The sequence below is a fragment of the Sus scrofa genome, chromosome 6, assembly GCF_000003025.6.
Source record: "Sus scrofa isolate TJ Tabasco breed Duroc chromosome 6, Sscrofa11.1, whole genome shotgun sequence".
In the NCBI taxonomy this organism is placed as follows: domain Eukaryota; kingdom Metazoa; phylum Chordata; class Mammalia; order Artiodactyla; family Suidae; genus Sus; species Sus scrofa.
The window spans coordinates 120,436,253-120,456,192 of NC_010448.4; the positions used below are offsets into that span (position 1 = coordinate 120,436,253).

The 19,940-nt window shown below is 43.7% G+C and overlaps 1 protein-coding gene across 12 annotated transcripts in view; it reads left to right on the forward strand.

Annotated features, from left to right (window-relative positions):
- Positions 1–19,940, forward strand: part of FHOD3 (formin homology 2 domain containing 3) — a 549,164-nt gene that overhangs the window by 399,429 nt on the left and 129,795 nt on the right. For 4 of the 12 annotated variants that reach the window (XM_021096273.1, XM_021096274.1, XM_021096275.1 and 1 more), the window contains exons 11-14: positions 299–397; positions 3,933–4,286; positions 4,999–5,073; positions 11,041–11,154. The exons of 2 other annotated variants lie outside the window; for them this stretch is intronic. In XM_021096273.1, the coding sequence (XP_020951932.1) occupies positions 299–397; positions 3,933–4,286; positions 4,999–5,073; positions 11,041–11,154 (642 nt within the window). The remainder of the gene's footprint in view (positions 1–298; positions 398–3,932; positions 4,287–4,998; positions 5,074–11,040; positions 11,155–19,940) is intronic. 6 more of the 12 variants (XM_021096281.1, XM_021096280.1, XM_021096282.1 and 3 more) reach the window with 3 other exon arrangements.

A 19,940-nucleotide genomic window follows, 5' to 3' on the forward strand; every position in this document is an offset into this window, starting at 1 on the left:
ATTATATGTGATACAGGGATGGGGAGCAGGGGAGGTGCAGGGCAGTCAGTAGCATCCAGCCAGCTTGACAAAGATGTTTGGCTTGTGCTAGGTTATTGCCTCTCCAGCCCACACTTCAATTTCCCCATCTCCGACCTGTCTCCTCTCTCCTAACAGATTCAGTGTGCTCTTTTCATTTCAGCAGCTGTTTTTTTTTTTTTTTTTTTTTTTTGCTTCATCTTCCTGTTTGTCTGTAATGTTTATCTCGCATTCCCATCTTGTCTCTGTGTGCATTTCTCTTTTCTTGGCCTTGTCTCAGGGTTGAGGAGGAGGAGGAGGAAGAAGAGGAACAGCCAGTCACGGAGCCCAATTCCGAGGAAGAGGCAGAGGACAATGCCCCCTGTCAGGGCAAGGACAGGTACCGAGGGCTGGACCCTCCCAGGCTCCCACCAAAAGCCTGGAAACTCCTTCCTAATGGAGAGTTTGCAGCCACCCTTAAGCATCTCCCTCCCTTCCTCATTAGCTCCCACTGGTAAACCTTACCTTGTGCATAGACCCACAGAGTGACTAGTGTGTTAGAAATAACTTAGCACGTTTTCCCTGGAGAACTGTGACACTGCCTCCCTAACTGTGCTTTATTGAAGATGCATCCCCTGTCCCCTCCCTCACTGGTGCCTTGGCTCACTCAGATTGGCAGTAACTAACGGGATGTTCCTCTCTGCTTAGAAAATCTTAACCCTTTGTGCCCCATAGGAAGAAAAATTCTGTGTGTCCCCTTTTCCCTGCTAATTTTATCAGTACAACATGATCTGAAATGTATAGGTGACTGCTGTCGTGATGATGCATTTTGACTTTAGCCCAGATGGACAGGAACACATTTCACTCCGTACAGCATAGGAAAAATTCCCAGCATTTATTGTCATGCCCAGAATAACTACTCTAGCTCGACAGCCCTTTAGGGGAGTTTTCTGTGCCTCACTCAGTTTTCCAAAGTGTGTTCTTCCTGTCTTCATATAGACACAGGGTGTTTTGCAGATAATTTGTAAATTTTGTAGGTATTTACCCCAGATAATGTCTATATGAAAAATAAAAATTGATAATGGATAATTTCACTTTCTGACATTCAAAAATACCTCTAGGGTTTCCCTGTGGCTCAGGGGTTAAGGATCTGGCATCATCACTGCAGTGGCTTGGGTTGCTGCTATGGCCTGGGTTCCATCCCTGGCCAGGGAGCTTCCACAAGCCGGAGGTGCAGCCAAAAAAAAAATTCTAAGATCGAATGGGTCCTTTCACTTGATTGATCACACTGCAAATTGATGCTTTTGATGTTTTTTTTTTTTTTTCCCCACAAATAAGCAAAGTCAAAAGGATCTTGGATAAATTAGGGTAGAATCTTCCTCTTACCCATCTCAAAGTTACTGTGATTCCTTACTGCTGCAGCTTCATTCTCCAGGCCGTCAGCATAAAAGTTCTCCAATTGGAGAGTTCTCATTGTGGCTCAATGGGTTAGGCACCCAACACCTCTGTGAGGATGTGGGCTGGATCTGTGACCTCTCTCAGTGAGTTAAGGATCCAGTGTTGCCACAAGCTACTATTCGGATTCGACCCCTAGCCTTGGACGTTCCATATCCCACAGGTGTGGCCATAATAAAAAGTTCTCAGATTGGCTCCTTGGACACGCTGAGATGCCCACCCTTCCCAGGGGTCATGGAATCCCTTCTGAGCTGCTTGCTTCCCTCCTTTGCAAATGCCCAGGAAGAAACCAGCAGGGTGTGGAGAGAGGAAAGGGCTGACCCAGTGACAGAGAGTGAGACACACATTCCAGAATGAGGCCGGGGGGTGGAGGGAGGTCAGCACTCACTCCCCATCCTGCCAAGTGCCATGCTTGGGGATAGTGACTCTAGTTAGGGATGCTTTGGGAAGGGAGGAGGTCAGTTGCTAGTCCCATTGTAGGTCACAGATGAGCCACAGAAAATTATGTGGACCCTCCATACATACATCAGTGTGACTCCTCATGTGCTTCAGTGTGCAGAATGTGTCCCACGCACACAAACCTTTACCCTCAGGGACTCAGGTCAGCAGCCCCTCCAGTCCAGATGGAAAAATCTGGCTGAAAAGGACAGCCTTCAAAGGCATCCCTACCGACTCTTGTTGTCTTTCCATGGGATGGTTATTTACACAAGTAGATGGTGGTTTATATGACCCCCTGCAGTGTCTTTACCTCCAGGACTAATGCTGGGGAGCATCTTGACCAGAGGCTGCAGTTAGGCTTTTTAGCTTTAGGAAATAAAAGTGTGCATGTAAAATACCAGGGCCTGATCTTAACCAAGGTGCTCATTAACATAGATCTGGATATTATTTGTTCTTGGTGTAAACCTACTAGACTTAGAAGTGGTGGGGCAGTTCCTGCTGTAGCTCAGCAGTGACAAACCCAATTAGTATCCTTGAGGACACAGGCTCAATCCTTGACCTTGATCAGTGGGTTAAGGATCCACCATTGCTGTGAGCTGCGGTGTAGGTCGCAGATGAAGCTCAGATCCTGCATTGCTGTGGCTGTGGTGTAGGCTGACAGCTGCAGTTCCAATTAAACTCCTAGCCTGGGAACCTCCATGTGCCACAGGTGCAGCCCTAAAAAGACAGAAAAAAAAAAGTAGTGGGAAAGATTCCACTTACTTCTAGGGGTTTGGTGTCTTTTGCTGCTCCTCCTTCCTGCTGGCTGCTTCCTTGTGTGTGCCCGCCATGTGTACCCACCGTGTGTGTGAGCCATCTGTGCCAGGCCTGCCCTGCACACTGCAGTGTGGTCCCATCCCATCCTTCCAGCGAGCCGGGGAAACTAGCATGTGCCTGCCCTTATATACACATACAACTCTGAATGTGAGTTAGGAAACAAAACAGCTCACATCCCATTCCCAAATGAGCATGGCTGGGAGTCATGTTCTCTGGGAAAGGGAATGGTTTTGAAAAATGCAGAGTTTAATGTAGATCCTCCAGTTGCAAAGGTGGATATCATAATATCCAGTCCCCTGCAGATAGAAAAAATTAGACCAGCCTGCAGGTGTGTAGACCTCTAGGGCTTCGTGGTGGAGGAGACCCTGGGGAAAGTGTGAAACAGGAAAAATGGATCTTCACCCTTCCAGCCTCCTTCCTGGCTCCTTGCGTTCCTTGTTGGCATCTCTTCTCCTTCTCCCTTATCCATGCTGGCTTTTAAGAAAGGATCTGAAAGCAGCAACTCCAACTATACAGGGCTTGTGGGATCCCTCTTCCTTAAGGTCAGGCTTTGCAAGAGGAAGACAGATCTCCTGTTTGATCATGACAAAGAAATAAAGTTCAGGAGGTCCCGTTGTGGCTCAGTAGAAACAAACCTGACTAGTATCCATGAGGATGTGGGTTCAATCTCTGGATTTGCTCCGTGGGTTAAGGATGCAGCGTTGCTGTGAGCTGTGGCGTAGGTCACAGCGGTTCAGATCTGGCATTGCTGTGGCTGTGGCATAGGCTGGGAGCTACAACCCCCAGCCTGGAACTTCCATATGCTGCGGGTATGGTCCTAAAAAAACAAAACAAACAAACAAACAAAACCCAGAAATGAAGTTAAAATCGTGTAAATTCCAGGGCCAATACAACCAGTGGGGAGATACTTGGGGTTGTGGGGGTGGTGGGAATCCTTGCGGTTCCATTGTATCTCCCCACAGAGGCCCCTGCACACACAGAGGCCACTTTGGTCTTACCTTCCAGATTGGCAAACCAGGGCACTGGGATCTGGGGTAAAGCCAGGACTTCTGGTCTTTATGCTACAGGTCAAGAAACACAGCTGGACTTTGAAATCAGTGGCCCTAACAGGAGTAAGAGTTCACATGTCTTTTTCTCTTTCCTAACCTTTGCTTTCTCTCTCCCCATCTCTTTTCTTCCCCTTCCTCTCCCCCCACCACCGACCCCCTTCTTCCCTGCTGACCCAGCAATAGCAGCAGCAGCCGTGAGGCCAGCCCTGCCTCAGAGCAGAAGGATGCTGCTCTGGAGAGCCCAGCCCTCCCCGCTGCCTCCAGCACCACTTCGCAGGGAAAGCAGCTTCCAGGTGGCTCTGCAGCTGGGACCCCCTTGTGCAGAGGGTCCTCAGGGCCAGCTCTGCGGCCCCCTCCCACCCCTGCCTCGGTCCCTCGGCCCTCCTCCACACCTGGCCCCCCGAAAGCGTCACCAACCCTAGAAAAGCTGCCCTACGTGCCCCACAGCCCCTTCCACCTCTTCTCCTATGACTTTGAGGATTCGCCCTTGTCCACCAAGGAAAAGGAAGCCGAGTCCCAGCAGGAGAGCAGGTAGATCTGGTCCACATGGCAGCCTGGGTAAGGTTAACCCTGGGAAGCTGACACAGTGTGTTAAATGCATCGCCTGGTTTTTCACTCACTGGGTTTGTGTAGATTCCAGTCAGAGTGGAGAACAGTTGTGGTGTACACTCCCTGACCACTAACTGATTACTAGTCTTCAGGCAACGTGCAGAAGACAACACCCTCTGCCTGAATTAAGGAGCTCTTGTGGAATAATACGATGGCTAAAAAATGGGTTTTTAAACATAATGTTTATAAAAATACACATGGTCCATCAAGATCGACACATGCCCCACTCATCTCTCTGGCACAGGGTCTCTTTTAACCTGCAGAATGCAGCCAGGTGCTTCACCATCTTTCCATACAGCATTTATAACTTAGAATAGATTTACAAGGAGATCCTGCTGAGTAGCATTGAGAACTTTGTCTAGATACTCATGTTGCAACAGAACAAAGGGTGGGGGGAAAAATGTAATTGTAATGTATCCATGTAAGGATAACTTGATCCCCTTGCTGTACAGTGGGAAAATAAAAAAATAAAATAAATTAAAAATAAATAAAAATAAATTTTTTATTATAGTTGATTTACAATGTTCTGTCAGTTTCTGCTCTAAGGCAAAGTGATCCAGTTATACATATATATATACATTCTTTTTTTCACATTCCATGAAGGATTTTCATGGAGTTTTCCTTCCTTTAACAGCTCCTCTGATTCTCTCCATCTGAGCTCGTACTCTGCCTCTGAACCTTACAACTTCCGATCTTTCTCTTCGAATAGGTGGGTGTCTTTTTTTCCTTTTCCTTTTCTATAGCTTTCTGTTTTTACTCTAAACCACATATTTTTCTTTCAGACATTGCTCACAGCATCCTGTGAGATGGCAAGCAATTACAGCTGGAATCCCTTCAGGGTGTTAATAGAATCACATTATTTAAGTATAGACTCCTTGACAATTCTTATGCGGATTGGAGATGAGACAGAGGGAGGGTGGGTGTACAAATCAAAACTGCTCAGGAATTCAGAGCAGGCGCCTGTCAACTTGCCTGCATGCCTACCCTTTACTGATGCCTGGATCAGGAACTCTGCAGAATGAGGGTTTGAGGGGAGTTCCCACTGTGGCTCAGTGGAACGAATCTGTCTAGTAACGATGAGGATGCAGGTTTGATCCCTGGCCTCACTCAGTGGGTTAAGGATATGACATTGCTGTGACCTGTGGTGTAGGTCGCAGATGCAGCTCAGATCCTGCATTGCTGTGGCTGTGGTGTAGGCCAGCAGGTATAGCTCCAATTGGACCCCTAGCCTGGGAATCTCCATTTGCCACAGGTGTGGCTCTAAAAAGACCAAAAAAAAAAAAAAAAAAAAAAAGAGGGTTTACATATTTCAAATAATGCATTATCCAAAGTCAGTACTTAATAATACTGATGACCACTCCCATATTAAGAGTAATAATAATGCCGTATATTAGATTCCAGATATAAGTGATATCATATGGCATTTGTCTTCCCTTTCCACAGAAAAGAAAATCATGGACTTGGAGAATAGACTTGTGGTTGCCAAGGGGGAGGGAGTGGCATGGATTGGGAGCTTGGGGTTAATAGATGCAGACTATTGCCTTTGGAATGGATTAGCAATGAGATCCTTCTGTGTAGCGCTGGGAACTATGTCTAGTCACTTAGGACAGAGCATGATAATGTAAGAAAAAAGAATATACCTGTATGTGTAACTGGGTCACCATGCTGTACAGTAGAAAACTGACAGAACACTGGAAACCAGCTATAATGGGAAAAAAAATCATTATATAAAAAACAGAGTAATAATAATGATTGCTCCCATTTATTAAGCATTTATTAAGAGCCAGGCCCTGTACTTTAAAGGGTCACTGAACCCTGAAGAGGTATGTTCTATTCCTAGCCCTTATATACACAGAGGAAACAGGCATGGGTAAGTTGGGTAAGTGAAATGGCTTCTTCCTCCTGGGCAGGCTGCTCCAGAGTCTGGTCCTAATATGAACATGTACTGTAGTCTCTCCTATAGGTACTCGGTTGCTTTCTTTCCTTGATGGTTTCATATATACAGTAATTCCTGCTACTAGGCCCTGACTCTGGCCACCCCTAGCCAGGGGGTTCCTCAGGCAAGTCCATGTCTGTTAAAGACGCTTTTGCCAGAGTCTTTGTTTGGTGGACCCTCAGCTTGGATGCCTGACATGAAGTTGCACCTGTTTTGAATGAAAGCTGGTAGCACCTAGACCTGAAGGTGACTCTTTCATGCCACAAAACTAGCCAGTCACCATGGGCATCAGCTCTTCCATCTAATAAACAGAAGAATTAATCTGGAATTGGTGCTCATCAACCTTTTTTTGCTTACATACAACCTAAATGATTTTTGAAACTCTCCTCATGGTTATAAGCAATCTGTCTAAAGTATTTTTAATCTAAGTTTAAATCATTGTATAGAATGTAATCTATATACATGCTTCAAATTTACTTTTGTCAAAAATTTGGGGCTTCAGATTTAACTGCTTAAAAGATGGACAGTCACCCCAAAAGCCTAACTGGCAGAGCCCATCAATCTTCAGTCAAATGAGACTTGATTTCTATCAGAATAAGTCTGATTTTATGTTTTAATTCAAATAAGCTCATACACATCCCTGAGACAACTGCCTCCCTTCTGGGGCCAATTCGAAGGTAGGTGGGTAAATGGAGACATGAGCCATGAGGCCTGCCCTGAGTTTCCCCCTGGACAGATAAGCACCGCCTTCTCCTTCCTGTTTTTCTCGAGGAATCCCCTCAGGAGTGCTGCTTTCCCACAGTCCCTAGCCTGGCACCCTGGAGGTTTTACAGCTCAATGCAGTGTCTACATTGATTCAGCCTGTGTTCCCTTTTTTTTTTTTTTTTTTTTTTTGGTGGGGGGGGAATTCATGTCAATTTTTTTTTTATGAATACAACTTTTAATTTTTTTTAATTGTGATTTCCCCAATACAATTTTTTTTCTACTGTACAGCATGATGACCCAGTTACACATACATGTATATATTCTTTTTTCTCACATTATCATGCTCCATCCTAAGTGACTAGACATAGTTCCCACTGCTACACAGCAGGATCTCATTGCTAATCTGTTCCAAAGGCAATAGTCTGCATCTATTCTTTCTTTCTAAAAGTGGAAGGCACTGTGGAAGGGGAAGCAGGGAAGGAGAACCGGGAGGCCCTAGGTGTGTCCACGGGCCAATCCATGTTAAGAAAAAGAGCAGGAGTGTCGTGGCTCACTGGTAACAAACTGACTATCTGACTATCCTCCATGAGGATGCAGGTTCAATCCCTGGCCTTGCTCAGTGGGTTAAGGATTCGGCATTGCCTTGAACTGAGGTGTAGGTCACAGATTCGGCTCGGATCAAGGGTTGCTGTGGCTGTGGTGCAGCCTGGCAGTTGCAGCTCTGATTTGACCCCAATCTGGTAACTTCCATATGCTGCAGGTATGGCCCTTAAAGGTGGTGGTCTTTCACACAATTTTCATGAAACACATCCAACGTGGCTCTTACGTCCCCAAGAACATTATCTATGTACAAATTTGGAGCTGCACAATTGACTGGAAGAAAAATACCTTGGCAAGCTCATCTTCCCCAACAGGGTGGTGTCAGTCCAGGATGGCGATGGTCTCATAGCCTCTGAAACTGTTTTCCTGAGACCACGTCCCTCCCACTTGGTCCCTAGGGCTCACCACCACCTATAGTCCTGGGGAAGGGGAGCAAATAGAAACATGGCAATGGCCTACATGAATATACACATAAACTGAGGAAAGCAGCCACATGCTTGGGACTAAGAATTGGCTTAGATTTAACTGAGTAAAGTTTATCATTTTTAAATCATTGATAGGAATTTGAATTTGTATAAATATTGTTTGCATCTATTAATTTTCTGATGTTCATTCACTGTGGTTTTCAAAGGTCTATAGGCACGAATTTACCTGCTCAGTGGTTGATTCTGACTGAATGGGTTGTCATAGAAACCAGTCAGTTATTAAAGAGAATTTTTTAAAAACAGAAAAAAAAAATGCTATGTGGTGAATTGCGTGAATCATATGATCCAATTATCGAGCTGAAATGAAGAAGAAAAATTGGACAGACCATGAGGCAGTTGAATTAATTGCTCAACCAGTAGAAAAACCAAAGGAGAAAAAAAAAAACACCAAAAAAAAAAATGACACTAGGCTTGTTTTATTTCCATAATGTCACTGAAACTTACTTTTAGTGAAGTAGTCCTGTTAAAACATTCTCCAGGATGCTTGCTTTTGGTTGAGAACAGGATTGTTTTAGATGCTTGTGTAGAATAGCAAGCTCAGTGTCTGGGCAGCTGGGTAACACAGGACTGAAGCCAGAGCACAGGGCCTGTGTCTCTGAGGACCCCAAGGTCCTGGGCATCCTCCTCCCCTCCCGAGCATGGCCCACTGCCTGCTGCTCTCCCTCTATTTGCTGTTGAGCATTTTCTTCCTTCTCTGCTGCTGCTTTTCTTTTGAATGTTCTCACCCTTGGCGTTTCTGTCTTCACTGTGGCCTGAGGTTTGGGGGCCCTTTCTAATTTTAATTTAAATTTTGTTGAGGTGTAATGGACCTAACATTCTATTGGTTTCAGGTGTACAGCATAGTGATTCAATATTTGTGTAACTGGGGGGGCTTCTTGAAAAATCAAGCCAACACTCACTTGCAGAAACAGTTAGCCTGTTGGACAGGTAGTGTGTCGGTATTTCCAAGAGATGAAAAAATGAATGCCAAGAAACCAAGTCCCATGAAGGTGATGTGTTAACAGGGGAGGACAATGGGGTAACTTGTGGGTTTCCATCTGCCGGCCAGGGTGCCTGGTACTGAGCACAGGCTAACCTGATACCAAATAAATAAGAAGAGCAATAGCCGACACACCGGGCTTAGGAACACAGGGGATTTGGGGTGATGTACGTATTTTATTTCCCTTATAATAACACAAGTTATTAAGAAATTTCACCTCCATATTCCACTTTTTATATAATGATTTTTTTTTCCATTATAGGTAGTTTATAGTGTTCTGTCAATTTTCTACTGTACAGCATGGTGACCTAGTTACACATACATGTATACATTCTTTTTTCTCACATTACATGTTCCATCATAAGTGACTAGACATAGTTCCCAGTGCTACACAGAAAGATCTCATTGCTAATCCATTCCAAAGGCGATAGTCTTCATCTGTTAACCCCAAGCTCCCAATCTATCCCACTCCCTCCCCCTCCCCCTTGGCAACCACAAGTCTATTCTCCAAGTCCATGATTTTCTTTTCTGTGGAAAGGTTCATTTGTGCTGTATATTAAATTCCAGATATAAGTGATATCATATGGTATTAAAATTGATGGCCTGTTTTTTACACTTTTTTCTACATGTTGTTCTTAACCTTTAAGAATAGTCTTTACAGCTGTAATCAAATGTGTTGGATAATATTCTATCCTGATGTTACATGCAGTGTGCATATGCGTGTGTATGTGTATGTACACATATACATCATAACATCATGATGACATGATGCCATGTCACCACTTACAAATTGGCAGTTACTTTTAATGGTTGCATAATATTCCACCAATGAATAATGCTTCATACTTTCTTAGCCATTCCCACATTGTTACCTTATTGGGTAGTTTCCAGTTTTTTTGGCCATGATCTTAACAAGGTTCCGGTGAGTATCTTCCTGCCTACTACTTTTAGTCTATAAATAATCAAAAGGTTATGTTAACTTCCCCAAAGTAGACTTATTCGGTCAAAAGGTATGCACATTTTGAGTTCAGAATACTTCCTAGAATGGTTAGTACCAATTCCTCTTGGTGGGGGTTTGGATTGGATTCACTGTGTGCAGGAAGGTCTTTGCACACATATCATAGTGACCCTTGGGGTCCCACATACCCCAATACAGTGTCCTCACCAGTTTAGAAGGAGTCAGCCTTTCCTTATACCTGAGTAGCTTGTGAAGCAAAGCACTGATAATGATACCAAAATATAGACAGATAGCTAAAGAACAGCTATTCTGAAAAACAAACAAAACTCTAGAATTTTATAAATCCTAAAACTTGTCAGAGATGACTAAGAAATGATAAAGACCCATTTAAACCTAGTGGCTATAATTTTGCTTCTGGGTTAATATTGGATGAAAACATTGGGTACATGCACTTCTAAGTAGCAGGCCATTCTAGAAAGTTTGGGGACAGTCTATCCTTAATTGCTGGATGCTCGATGAGATGATGTTTCATGGGTGAAATTGATTCAGAAACACCTAAAGGAGAATTTTTAATAAGATGTTTCTTTATCCAATGATCTGGTATTTTTACAGACTGTTGATGGAATCAACACACATTGTGCCACCACGAGAGGCAAGAAAATCTTCCTGACTGAGTAGAAAATAATTTGGATTCTTAATTTATGTTAGCCGCTAGTTCTAATGAACACTTAAAAAGGAAAGAAGTATGAGGGTTTAATTACTTAAACCCTTTATCATAAATCCTGCTACCTAATAATTTTGGACTTTGGGAAATTTGTCTAATGAGAAATAACCAAAACAAAGAAGTTAGTCATTTTCTTTTTTAAGTTAGAGTAGTCATGGATAGGGCTAGCGTTTTCAGACCTGTTTTTCTTGCAAAAATTAAGGTATTTGCTACGTGTTACTCATTTATTGACTTGAACTCATTTCTTTTCCCCTTCCTTCCTCCCACCTTAAACCCCTGCACACTTCAGATACAGCAACTTTAGCAGCAACTCTAACCACTCCCCAAGGCCTGCGTCTGGAGCCAACATGCCCAGCACCCCCACGTCATCCGTTTCACCCCCACAGGAGACCAGGCTAGAAAGGTGGGTTTTCTTTGGATTTTTTATTCACTGTTTTTTCTTTCTATGGGTGCACCTGTGGCATGTGCAAGTTCCCGGGCTAGGGTTCAAATCGGAGCTGCAGCTGCAGCCCATGCCACAGCCACACTGAATCCTAAACCCACTGAGTGAGGCCAGGTATCAAAACCACATCTTCACAGACACTATGTCGTGTTCTCAACCCTGCTGAACTGCAGCAGGAACTCCGTGGAAAGTTGGGTTTTACAAGAAGCATACCCATGGCTTCACTGTCTTCAAGTGAAAGAAACTAGTTTGATTAAGAGTGCCTAAAGGAAAAAAGTATAAGTAAAAAGTATAATCTGAAATATTTCTCTTTATGGAATATAGCCTCAGGGTAAGAATATTTTCTGTCTCTTTCACACTGTGTACCAAGTAAGTCTTTTATTAGAGGTGATATTTTATTGTTAACTACTGTCTCAGCTCCCTTCATACTTTCTGTAGATCATATACCAGTTTGCTCTAAAACGTTTAAATGTGTGTGAGTTTTGATTTCCCTTCTTAAAAAACTATTTTAGACAAACTCTGCAATTTGTCTTCTACAGGTCAGTTTTCACCTTTGAATGATTCATTCTTTGTACATCAGGAGATAGAGGGCCCATTAAGGTGTTGTGTAATGAATCTGGGCCCTACCAGAAGAGAAATGAGTTGTTTAGGTCTATGGAAGGAATTTAACTTGGCAAGAGTATTAATTAGACCACCAGAAATGAACCAATTATTACTCCTAGAAGAGAATGATTGCACAAGAGTGTGTTTACAAGGGAAAAGTAAGACCTGTAATTTTAGAACAATTAAAAACAGTTACCCTATATGGCCAGAGTGCTGACTTAGAGAAGCCTGACTGGGCTTCCAACTCACTCATTGGGAAGTTATTTAATCCCTGAGGATAAATGCCAGTTATGCCAACTCTTAGCTTAGACGGTGGTTTTGATGAGCAGATGAAAAATTCCCCGTGAAGACCCTGTGTGAACCCCACTGCGTGGGTCCTGTGAGAAGTGACAATGTGTGATGATGAGATAGAAATTCCAACAGCTCCTGATTGATCATAAATTGATACCTGAGCAATTCATAGAGGTCATTTGCCTCAAATCCTGAATTTAAAACAAATTCGATCAGTATTCTATGTTGGAATTGTCTCCTGTGTATTCTGAAGCATGTTTGCTGCTGGTTGGAGGTTTGGTTGGGATATAAAGCCCAGGAAGAAGGGCTGTCCAGTGGGGTTTGCCTGGCCACGCATCACCTTTAATATCTAAGATGGTACATAGACCCCACGGTGTCAGACTCCCAGGTTCCACAGTGTGGTGTGGTTCTGGGCTGAGTATGTGTGGGCTCAGTTGGATCTTGGTAATAAGGCAACAGGTTGATTACCCTGAAGACACTTTCTGTCCTTTATCCTAAAGGTGCCTCTTCTGGGGATCAGCTGAGGTTACCCATGCTCCCAGAGAGGTCACCAATAAGGAGAACCCTTGTCCTATGAGATGTGAGATTTGGGGCCAAAGGGAGGAATGTTAGAGTCTGACTGATGTGACATCACACACCTCGCACCTGCTAGGCTACCAGCTCCTTGGGAGCGGGGACCCAGGCTCTCTTCATTGCTGTGTCCCCCGTTGTACCTAGGCCTGGGCTGTGGCCAAGACAAGATAAATGCCAGTTGAAGGATTCTGGAGAATTATCCATTCGTTGGTTGGAGAAGAGTTTGGAGGTCCCTGAAACTGAGAGGTTATAAGGGCAGAAAGTCCACAGTTTTCCCAAGACCTGGAGTTTGGGACAATTTGTTGCCAGCTCCTAACGGGGTAGCCCCAGCCTCACCCTACTTCCTGATCCCTGGAAACCCAGGTACACTTTAAGCTGGAAGGTCCAGGAGCACAGGTCCAGGAAGGACTCCTGTCTATGTCTCTTTCCCTGCTGGGTATGGCTAGGTGTCTCCTGGGGGTGGTTGGGGGAAGGGCTGGAGGGGCCGGACCCCAGAGAGCCTCAAGTGCCTGGGGGAGGATGGTCTTTTACCCCAACGCCCTGGACTATTAGGGTTTTGAAGTAGCTGATGATGCGCTCTAATTTCTCATCAGTGCAGGGTCAGTAAGGTGAGGCTGCAGGGAGGGGGGCTTCCAGGAGCTGCCTCTGAGCCTGAGAGAAGTGACCATGCCCAAGGAGAGCAGAGGCCTCGGGGCTTGAGAGGAGACCAGGTTCAGGCAGACTTGGCTGCTGCTGAGAGGATGGGATCAGAGTAAGGGTTCAGACTTACAGGAGCTGATGGATGTTAGAAACAAAGAACTGAGACAGAAGATACTGGGGAAAAGCAAATCGAGGATGGAGATGTTTATCTTTGGCCATGCAGGGTGCGATGAGTCCGTCTGACACCCAGCTAGATGGGGCAGTGAGGACTCAATGGTCCTTGGCTTGAAGAAGGCACTGGGTTGAAATCCCTCAGAGAGAGCCTGCATGCTGAGACCCCGTCACTGGGCCACAGTGACAATTGTAGGACCCTTTTGCTTCTACTGCCTGTCCTCTTTTCCTGTGCAGTTCTGCTATAGGAAATTCATTACCTTCACCATGCACTGTATCCACAAGCAAGTAAAGGCTTCAAAGGGTTTCTCACTTCCTTTCCATTTGCACATTGTTTTTCAACTATCACCATCTGCTGCTTTGAAAAAAACCATGTGAGGAATTATTTTAAACATCAGATGCAATTTCATTAAGACCAGGAGGCCACCAGGCCTGGCTCTAGCACCCCTTCTCAGGCTCACCTTGCTAGCTTGTGTTTTGTGACTGTAAAAAAAGAAAAATAAGAGGGGCCCCAACTCCACATCATATTTGTACTTCACCACCCAAACATACTCTGTCAGTTGTATTTATGGTAATATAGATTTTATACGGTTTAATTTTTTTCCTTTTCCTGTTCAACAGCTGAATTCTTTGGATGTCACCCATCATCTATTTTTACTTTTACAAGTATTTTCTGCCTGATTAAGAGCCACGATTGTTTTCACTAAGGAATATACTTCAGTAGAGTTTGTAAGATTTATTGTTGAGATGTTTTATATACCCATAATGATTGAAACCCCCAAAGGAAAATGTTTAGGAAAAACATTGAACTCTTAGGAACAATTCCATTTTTGCAATGAGAAGGCACATGTTCCGTCAGAACACCCGTGACTAATAAACAGCATGACAGGACCCCATGCAGTACTGGGGAGTTCTAGAAATCCATTCCCTCGATTTGGAAACAAGACTCAGAGGATTGCTCTAAGTCCTAGGAAAAATCAGGCCAACTAAAACACCCCTTCAGGCAGGTCAGCCCGCTTCGGAACTACAACTGGCCATCATTGTGAGCTTGGAGTCTTCCATATTTTTCCCAAACATATGAGTGTGTTGCATGTTAATAAAACTTGGAATGATAAATTGACCTAGAAAGCAAGAATCGAAGAAACAATATACAAATTAAGTCAAAGCAAGGGTATTAAAACAAATCCATCTCCGCATCTCCTATTACAGCTTCGTTTATAGGGCTTTTTTAGACACAGAGTGTAGCACTAATTTTCATGAATTTGCTATTTGAATTGTGCCAAAACAAAACAAAATAAGAAAACAGAACTATTTGCAAAGGCCCTCAGGGATACAAGATGCAACTGTTTAATGAAAGCAAACTTAAAATGCTTTAATTTTGAAAATGTGCTTTTTGAGTGGAAGCGTTCTAAATATTTTCTTTATAAGAGAAAACAAAATTACAAGGCTATTTGAACCATTCATGTTCAAGTATTCAAATGAAACACATAATAAACAATAATCACAGCACAGTAACCTTGCGGCTCTGGGCCGTTGGGAAGGGCCAAGGCCATCCTCTGTCCATACCTGCGGCGACATCCCCATCTGGTGGACCTTTTCAGAGTGGCAGCTGGAGGCTCGTTTGGTGTTGTGACAGCAGTTACCAAGGAGGTTTGTAAGAGAACCAGAAGTCCAGTGCCCCAGGCCTGACGGTGCTTTGAGGTGATCAGTCTTTGTACTGGAGCTAGAAAGTGCTCTGGGAATGAACCCCCTTGCATTGTGAGGAGTGGGGAGTGGGGGTCATGATCAGGTGAAGATGCTGAGCTTGGTGGGGGCACTTTGTTAATAATTTTAGAAGGGCAGGGAGGACTTCCCTGTAGACTTGTCCATTTGTGCCTTAAGCGCTGATTCTGCTCTCTTTCCCCTTTGCAGTAGTGCCATTGTTTACTGTGAATGACAGCCACCTGCCTGATTTACAGGCTAATGCCAAGAGTCCTTAGAAGAGTTTGCAAACTGTCTGCCTTGAAAAACCAGTTTTCCCGACTTCCTGGAAGACTGAAAGCCCAGATATTGGTAGTGATAATTTCTTTGGGAATAATAAGCGATGAGTAAAGAATGCAACCTAAAATTCTGTCATGTTACTGTTTATATGGGCTTTGCATATACATATAAACAGTATAACATTTAAAGGTGTGTGAAAGGTTGTACAGTGTAAGTGAACCTCCTTCTACCCTGTTATCCTCCTCAGAAGCAACTTTCCAGCAATTTTCTATGTGTATTTCCATGGATATTTTAGTTTTATATCGCTATATATGTGTTTAGTGTATCTTTATACAAATAAGAACATGCCACACAAACAGTTCTGCATCCTGCTTTTCCAGTTAAAAACATGTCTTGGTTGTCTTTCCATAGCAGTACTTGTTGCTGTTGCTTTCTTTGTAATTCTTTGTTCTCTGGGTGCTATTTCATATACCCAGTCTCACCGTAATGGGCTCTACTCTTTGTTACAGATGCTACTGCAGCGTAATTCTTGTCTATGTGTCATTTTGCACATGTGTGATTATCTCTAGAATGCCTAGAAATAGATTTAGTAAGTCAAGGTTTTGTACATTTTAGATTTTGATTCATTTTTGCCAAATTTGTTCTCACAAGTACCAGTTTGGGTTCTCAACCACCACGTGTGACAGAGCTTGTTTTCTCACACCTCTGCCAAAGATGTGTCATTCAGCTTTTCAGCCATTGCTCCCCTGGTAGTGAAGAGATGTATGTCATTAAAATTTAAATGTTCATTTCTTTATAGGAATGTGATTGAGCATGATGTCATACGTCCAGGCCTCTTTCCTTGGCTGGGAATTTTTAGCTTATGATCCTTGAGTTCTTTTACTTATTGAGGTATACAGGTTCTTTTCCTTAGTCATTCATCTTTTTACAACATTTAGTGTTTTTACCCTGCAGAACAATTTAAATTTTTTGAGTCAAGTTTATTAATCTTTTCTGTCTTCTGGGTTTTGTGTCCCTCATGAGGAAAGCCTTTTCTTCCATGTTTTCTTCTAGTATTTCTGTAGTTACAACTTTCACATGAAAATATATTTCATCTATATAGTTCTTTTGGTGTACAGTGTGAGGCAGAGACCCAAGTTACATTTCTTTCACTTGTTTGAATACTATGTAGTGACTAATCCATCGTTTCCCTATTAATACTATGTAGTGACTAATCCATCGTTTCCCTATTAATTTGTCATATATTAACAGAAATATGGGCTCTAGTTCATGCCTTTGTTCAAGGCTCTTCCCATAGGAGCATTTCCCATCTCCCCAGTGCCACCTTCTCGGATGGATGAACCTTTCGAGGCTGTCAGGAGCCTTTCTTCCTCTCAGTCTTTGGAATGTGACTATATCATGCATTACTTTGAAACAGTCCTGCATTTTCAGTCATCTGCCATATTGTGGTGTGGTGCTTTGTGTGATGGTTGACAGTGCTGGAATAAAGAGCATGGGGATATTTGGGGAAGCTGGGACCACACAGCTAGGACTAGAAAATGGGAGCCTGCCAGGCTGAGGTCAAGCCCCCCATCATGAGATCTCACTTCCTGAGACCCCTTAGAACACCTGCCTCCACCACTGATATAACTTCTCCCTCTGAGTGAAGGTTTCCATTTCCTTGCATTTCCTCCCCCTTTTCAGTTATTTTTGCTCTGGTAGTTCTTAGCTGCTTGCAGGTCCATTGACCCTTGTCCTGAGTATAATTTGCTGGTACCTGTGTCTTCCTCATCCTGATTTTCTCCTCCATGTGGACTGCTCTCCATGGATCTGGGTGCCTGTGTCTTCCTGGTCTGGTCTGCTTTGGTTTTGACTGTTTCTTGCCTTCATTAGTATCTACATATGCCTTGAGGTTCTACTTGTCTGGTTTTCAAATCACCGCTTTTTCCAAACCCATGATCCGTGCGTTTTTCTGGATCCCAGATACTTGCTGGCTGTGGTTCATCACTTGATCTACAGAGTACTTAAAAAAAAAATTTGTTTCAGTGGAGTTGAGAGCTCCACTGTCTAATGGGCTCTGTTAAATTTTATTTTTAATTTAAATTGATAAAAGTAGATTTTAAAAACCTTCACTGAAAATCCTCCAGAGCATGTAAAAATGGGACAAAAGGCACTGCCTTTCTTTGTGATCACAATTATTAGCATACAGTCCACAACTGCCAGGAGAAGGAAAAGTTACCAGTTTAGACTGATTCCTTACCACTCAGACCAAGAAGCTGTGTGCTCCTTGTACTGAGCACCAAGTAGATTTCCTGCTTGCCTGCTGCTAGTTCCTGATAGCAATCTTGTTACAAACAAGTTCCTGTAAGGGTCCTGTGTGTGGCCCAATGAATTGATTGTGTTACATCAAAAGTGCATCAAAAGTACATCAAAAGTTACACTGAAAGTTCATGAGAAGAGACTCACCCATCCCTTGACAGAGTGAATTTACGGCAGGTCGGGTCTGGCTGCCTTGTGGTGGCTTCATTGGGTGAGTATAGGTGTTAGAGAACCTGGACTCTGTATCAGTTCATGTGGGTTTTGGATCTGACTCCGTCTCCCTATTCCTACTACTATAGATTTCACCTGAGATACATAGATCTATGCCTGGACCATGTATGGCAGTAACGTATGTCTTCTGTCCTTGATGAAATACTGATCTGAGCAGGTGACTTCCCTGCTTAGAAACTTTGAGTGCCTCTGCTTGCCTATCAGTGAGTATAACTGGATTAACATCACCTGTAGGGTTTCTCACATTTGGGTTCAGCCTGCACCTTCCAGCTTCGTCAGCCATCAGCATCCTCATCCTCACTGTTCTTTAACTGCACAAAAGTGCTGCAAGACTCTCCCAGAGCCACTTCCTTCATATTTTCTCTGTCACCCTTTTCTAATTTCTTCTTTCAGTCCACTCCTTCCCATCGTTCAAGATCCAAGTAGGTGACATCAGTCTGTAAAACTCCTCTGACTTCCTCCGGCAGAATGAATTGTGACATCCTCGTGGGTTCATACATCAGGGCTCAGCCCTTTCAATCCTGGTGTGTTTATCCTTTTGTTTCTAAAATGGGCTTCACAAACTTAACAGTGGTCTGAGGGAATGAACCTGGGTTCCACAAAACCACAGAATGAAGATGCTTCCCCTTTCTGGACTGGCCATTTTACTAAAGATTCGCAGGGCAAATCCTTCAGACAAGCATGACTGGAGAATCCACAGGCATATAAATTTTAAAGAAGAAAGTGTTTATTTTTGCAGGGAAACACTTTCTGCTTGTCCTGTGCTGCTTTCTGTCAGCCTTTTGGGTACTTCGCTGTTGGGTGGCAGCCATCTCTACATCCCCCTGCATGAGATTCCCCCACCTCCTGCTCACTGCCTGTCCTCTACCTCTTTGTCAAATGTATGAGAAATTTTAATCTCTCTCTCTCTCTCTCTCTCTTTTTTTTTTTTTTTTTTTTGCTTTTTTAGGGCTGCACCTGGGGCATATAGAAGTTCCCAGGCTAGGGGTCGAATCCAAGCTGCAGCTGCCGGCCTACACCACAGCCACAGCAATGCCAGATCCAAACTGTGTCTGTGACCTACACCACAGCTCACAGCAAGGGTGGCTCCTTAACCCCCTGAACAAGGCCAGGGATGGAACCCACATCCTCATGAATCCTAGTTGGATTTGTTACCATTGAGCCACAGTGGGAACTCCAGCTTGAACCTCTTCTAATCCTGTTGCTTTCCTTTGGAACGTGGGTTTAGGATAGATTTGTTGAAAATTAGACAATTCTGCTGCCTTCGTTTACATTCAAGTGTATCAAGAGCAACCTTAAGAGGTATGTTTGGAAGAGAGAACATTGTGTGTGTAAGAGAGTTCACTAAGATCTGTAACAAGAAAGTGTAAATATCACTCATCAAAACTGTGCAGTTGGAACAGCTACACCCAGTTATTCTGTGCTGTAAGGCCAGCGTCCATCATCCCTGCTCGTACACCCTCTCCTACTGGGACAGCCCCGATGGCCAGGTTTCCAGTTGTCACCAGCTACAGAGGTTTTGCATTTGGGCAGTACAAAGGTTACAAGAGTGAAAGTGGATAGGGAGGAAGGGAGTGTTCTCCTCCAGAAAATGTATTCCTGGTTCCCGGGTCCCATTTCCTCCCTCCTTCCCACAAAACTGCAGTGAATACACTTTACGATTATAGTGGAAGAGACTGGGTTTCTGGGTTGATTTTGGAGTATGGATGTTTGTGGGTGTAGATATGTGTCTGTACACACACTATAGACCACACCCATTAAAATAGAGAGAAAGAAAGACACCTTCATCCTTTTTTTCATTCTCTGATCTTTCTACAATGACAGTATATAACCGTGGTAGCCAGTGACAACTGGAAACCTACCCACTGAGGGCTGAGAACACACATACACACACACACACACACACAGCATGCTCATACATTTCATTCAGCAAATATTTATTGGGTGTTCACAATAGACCC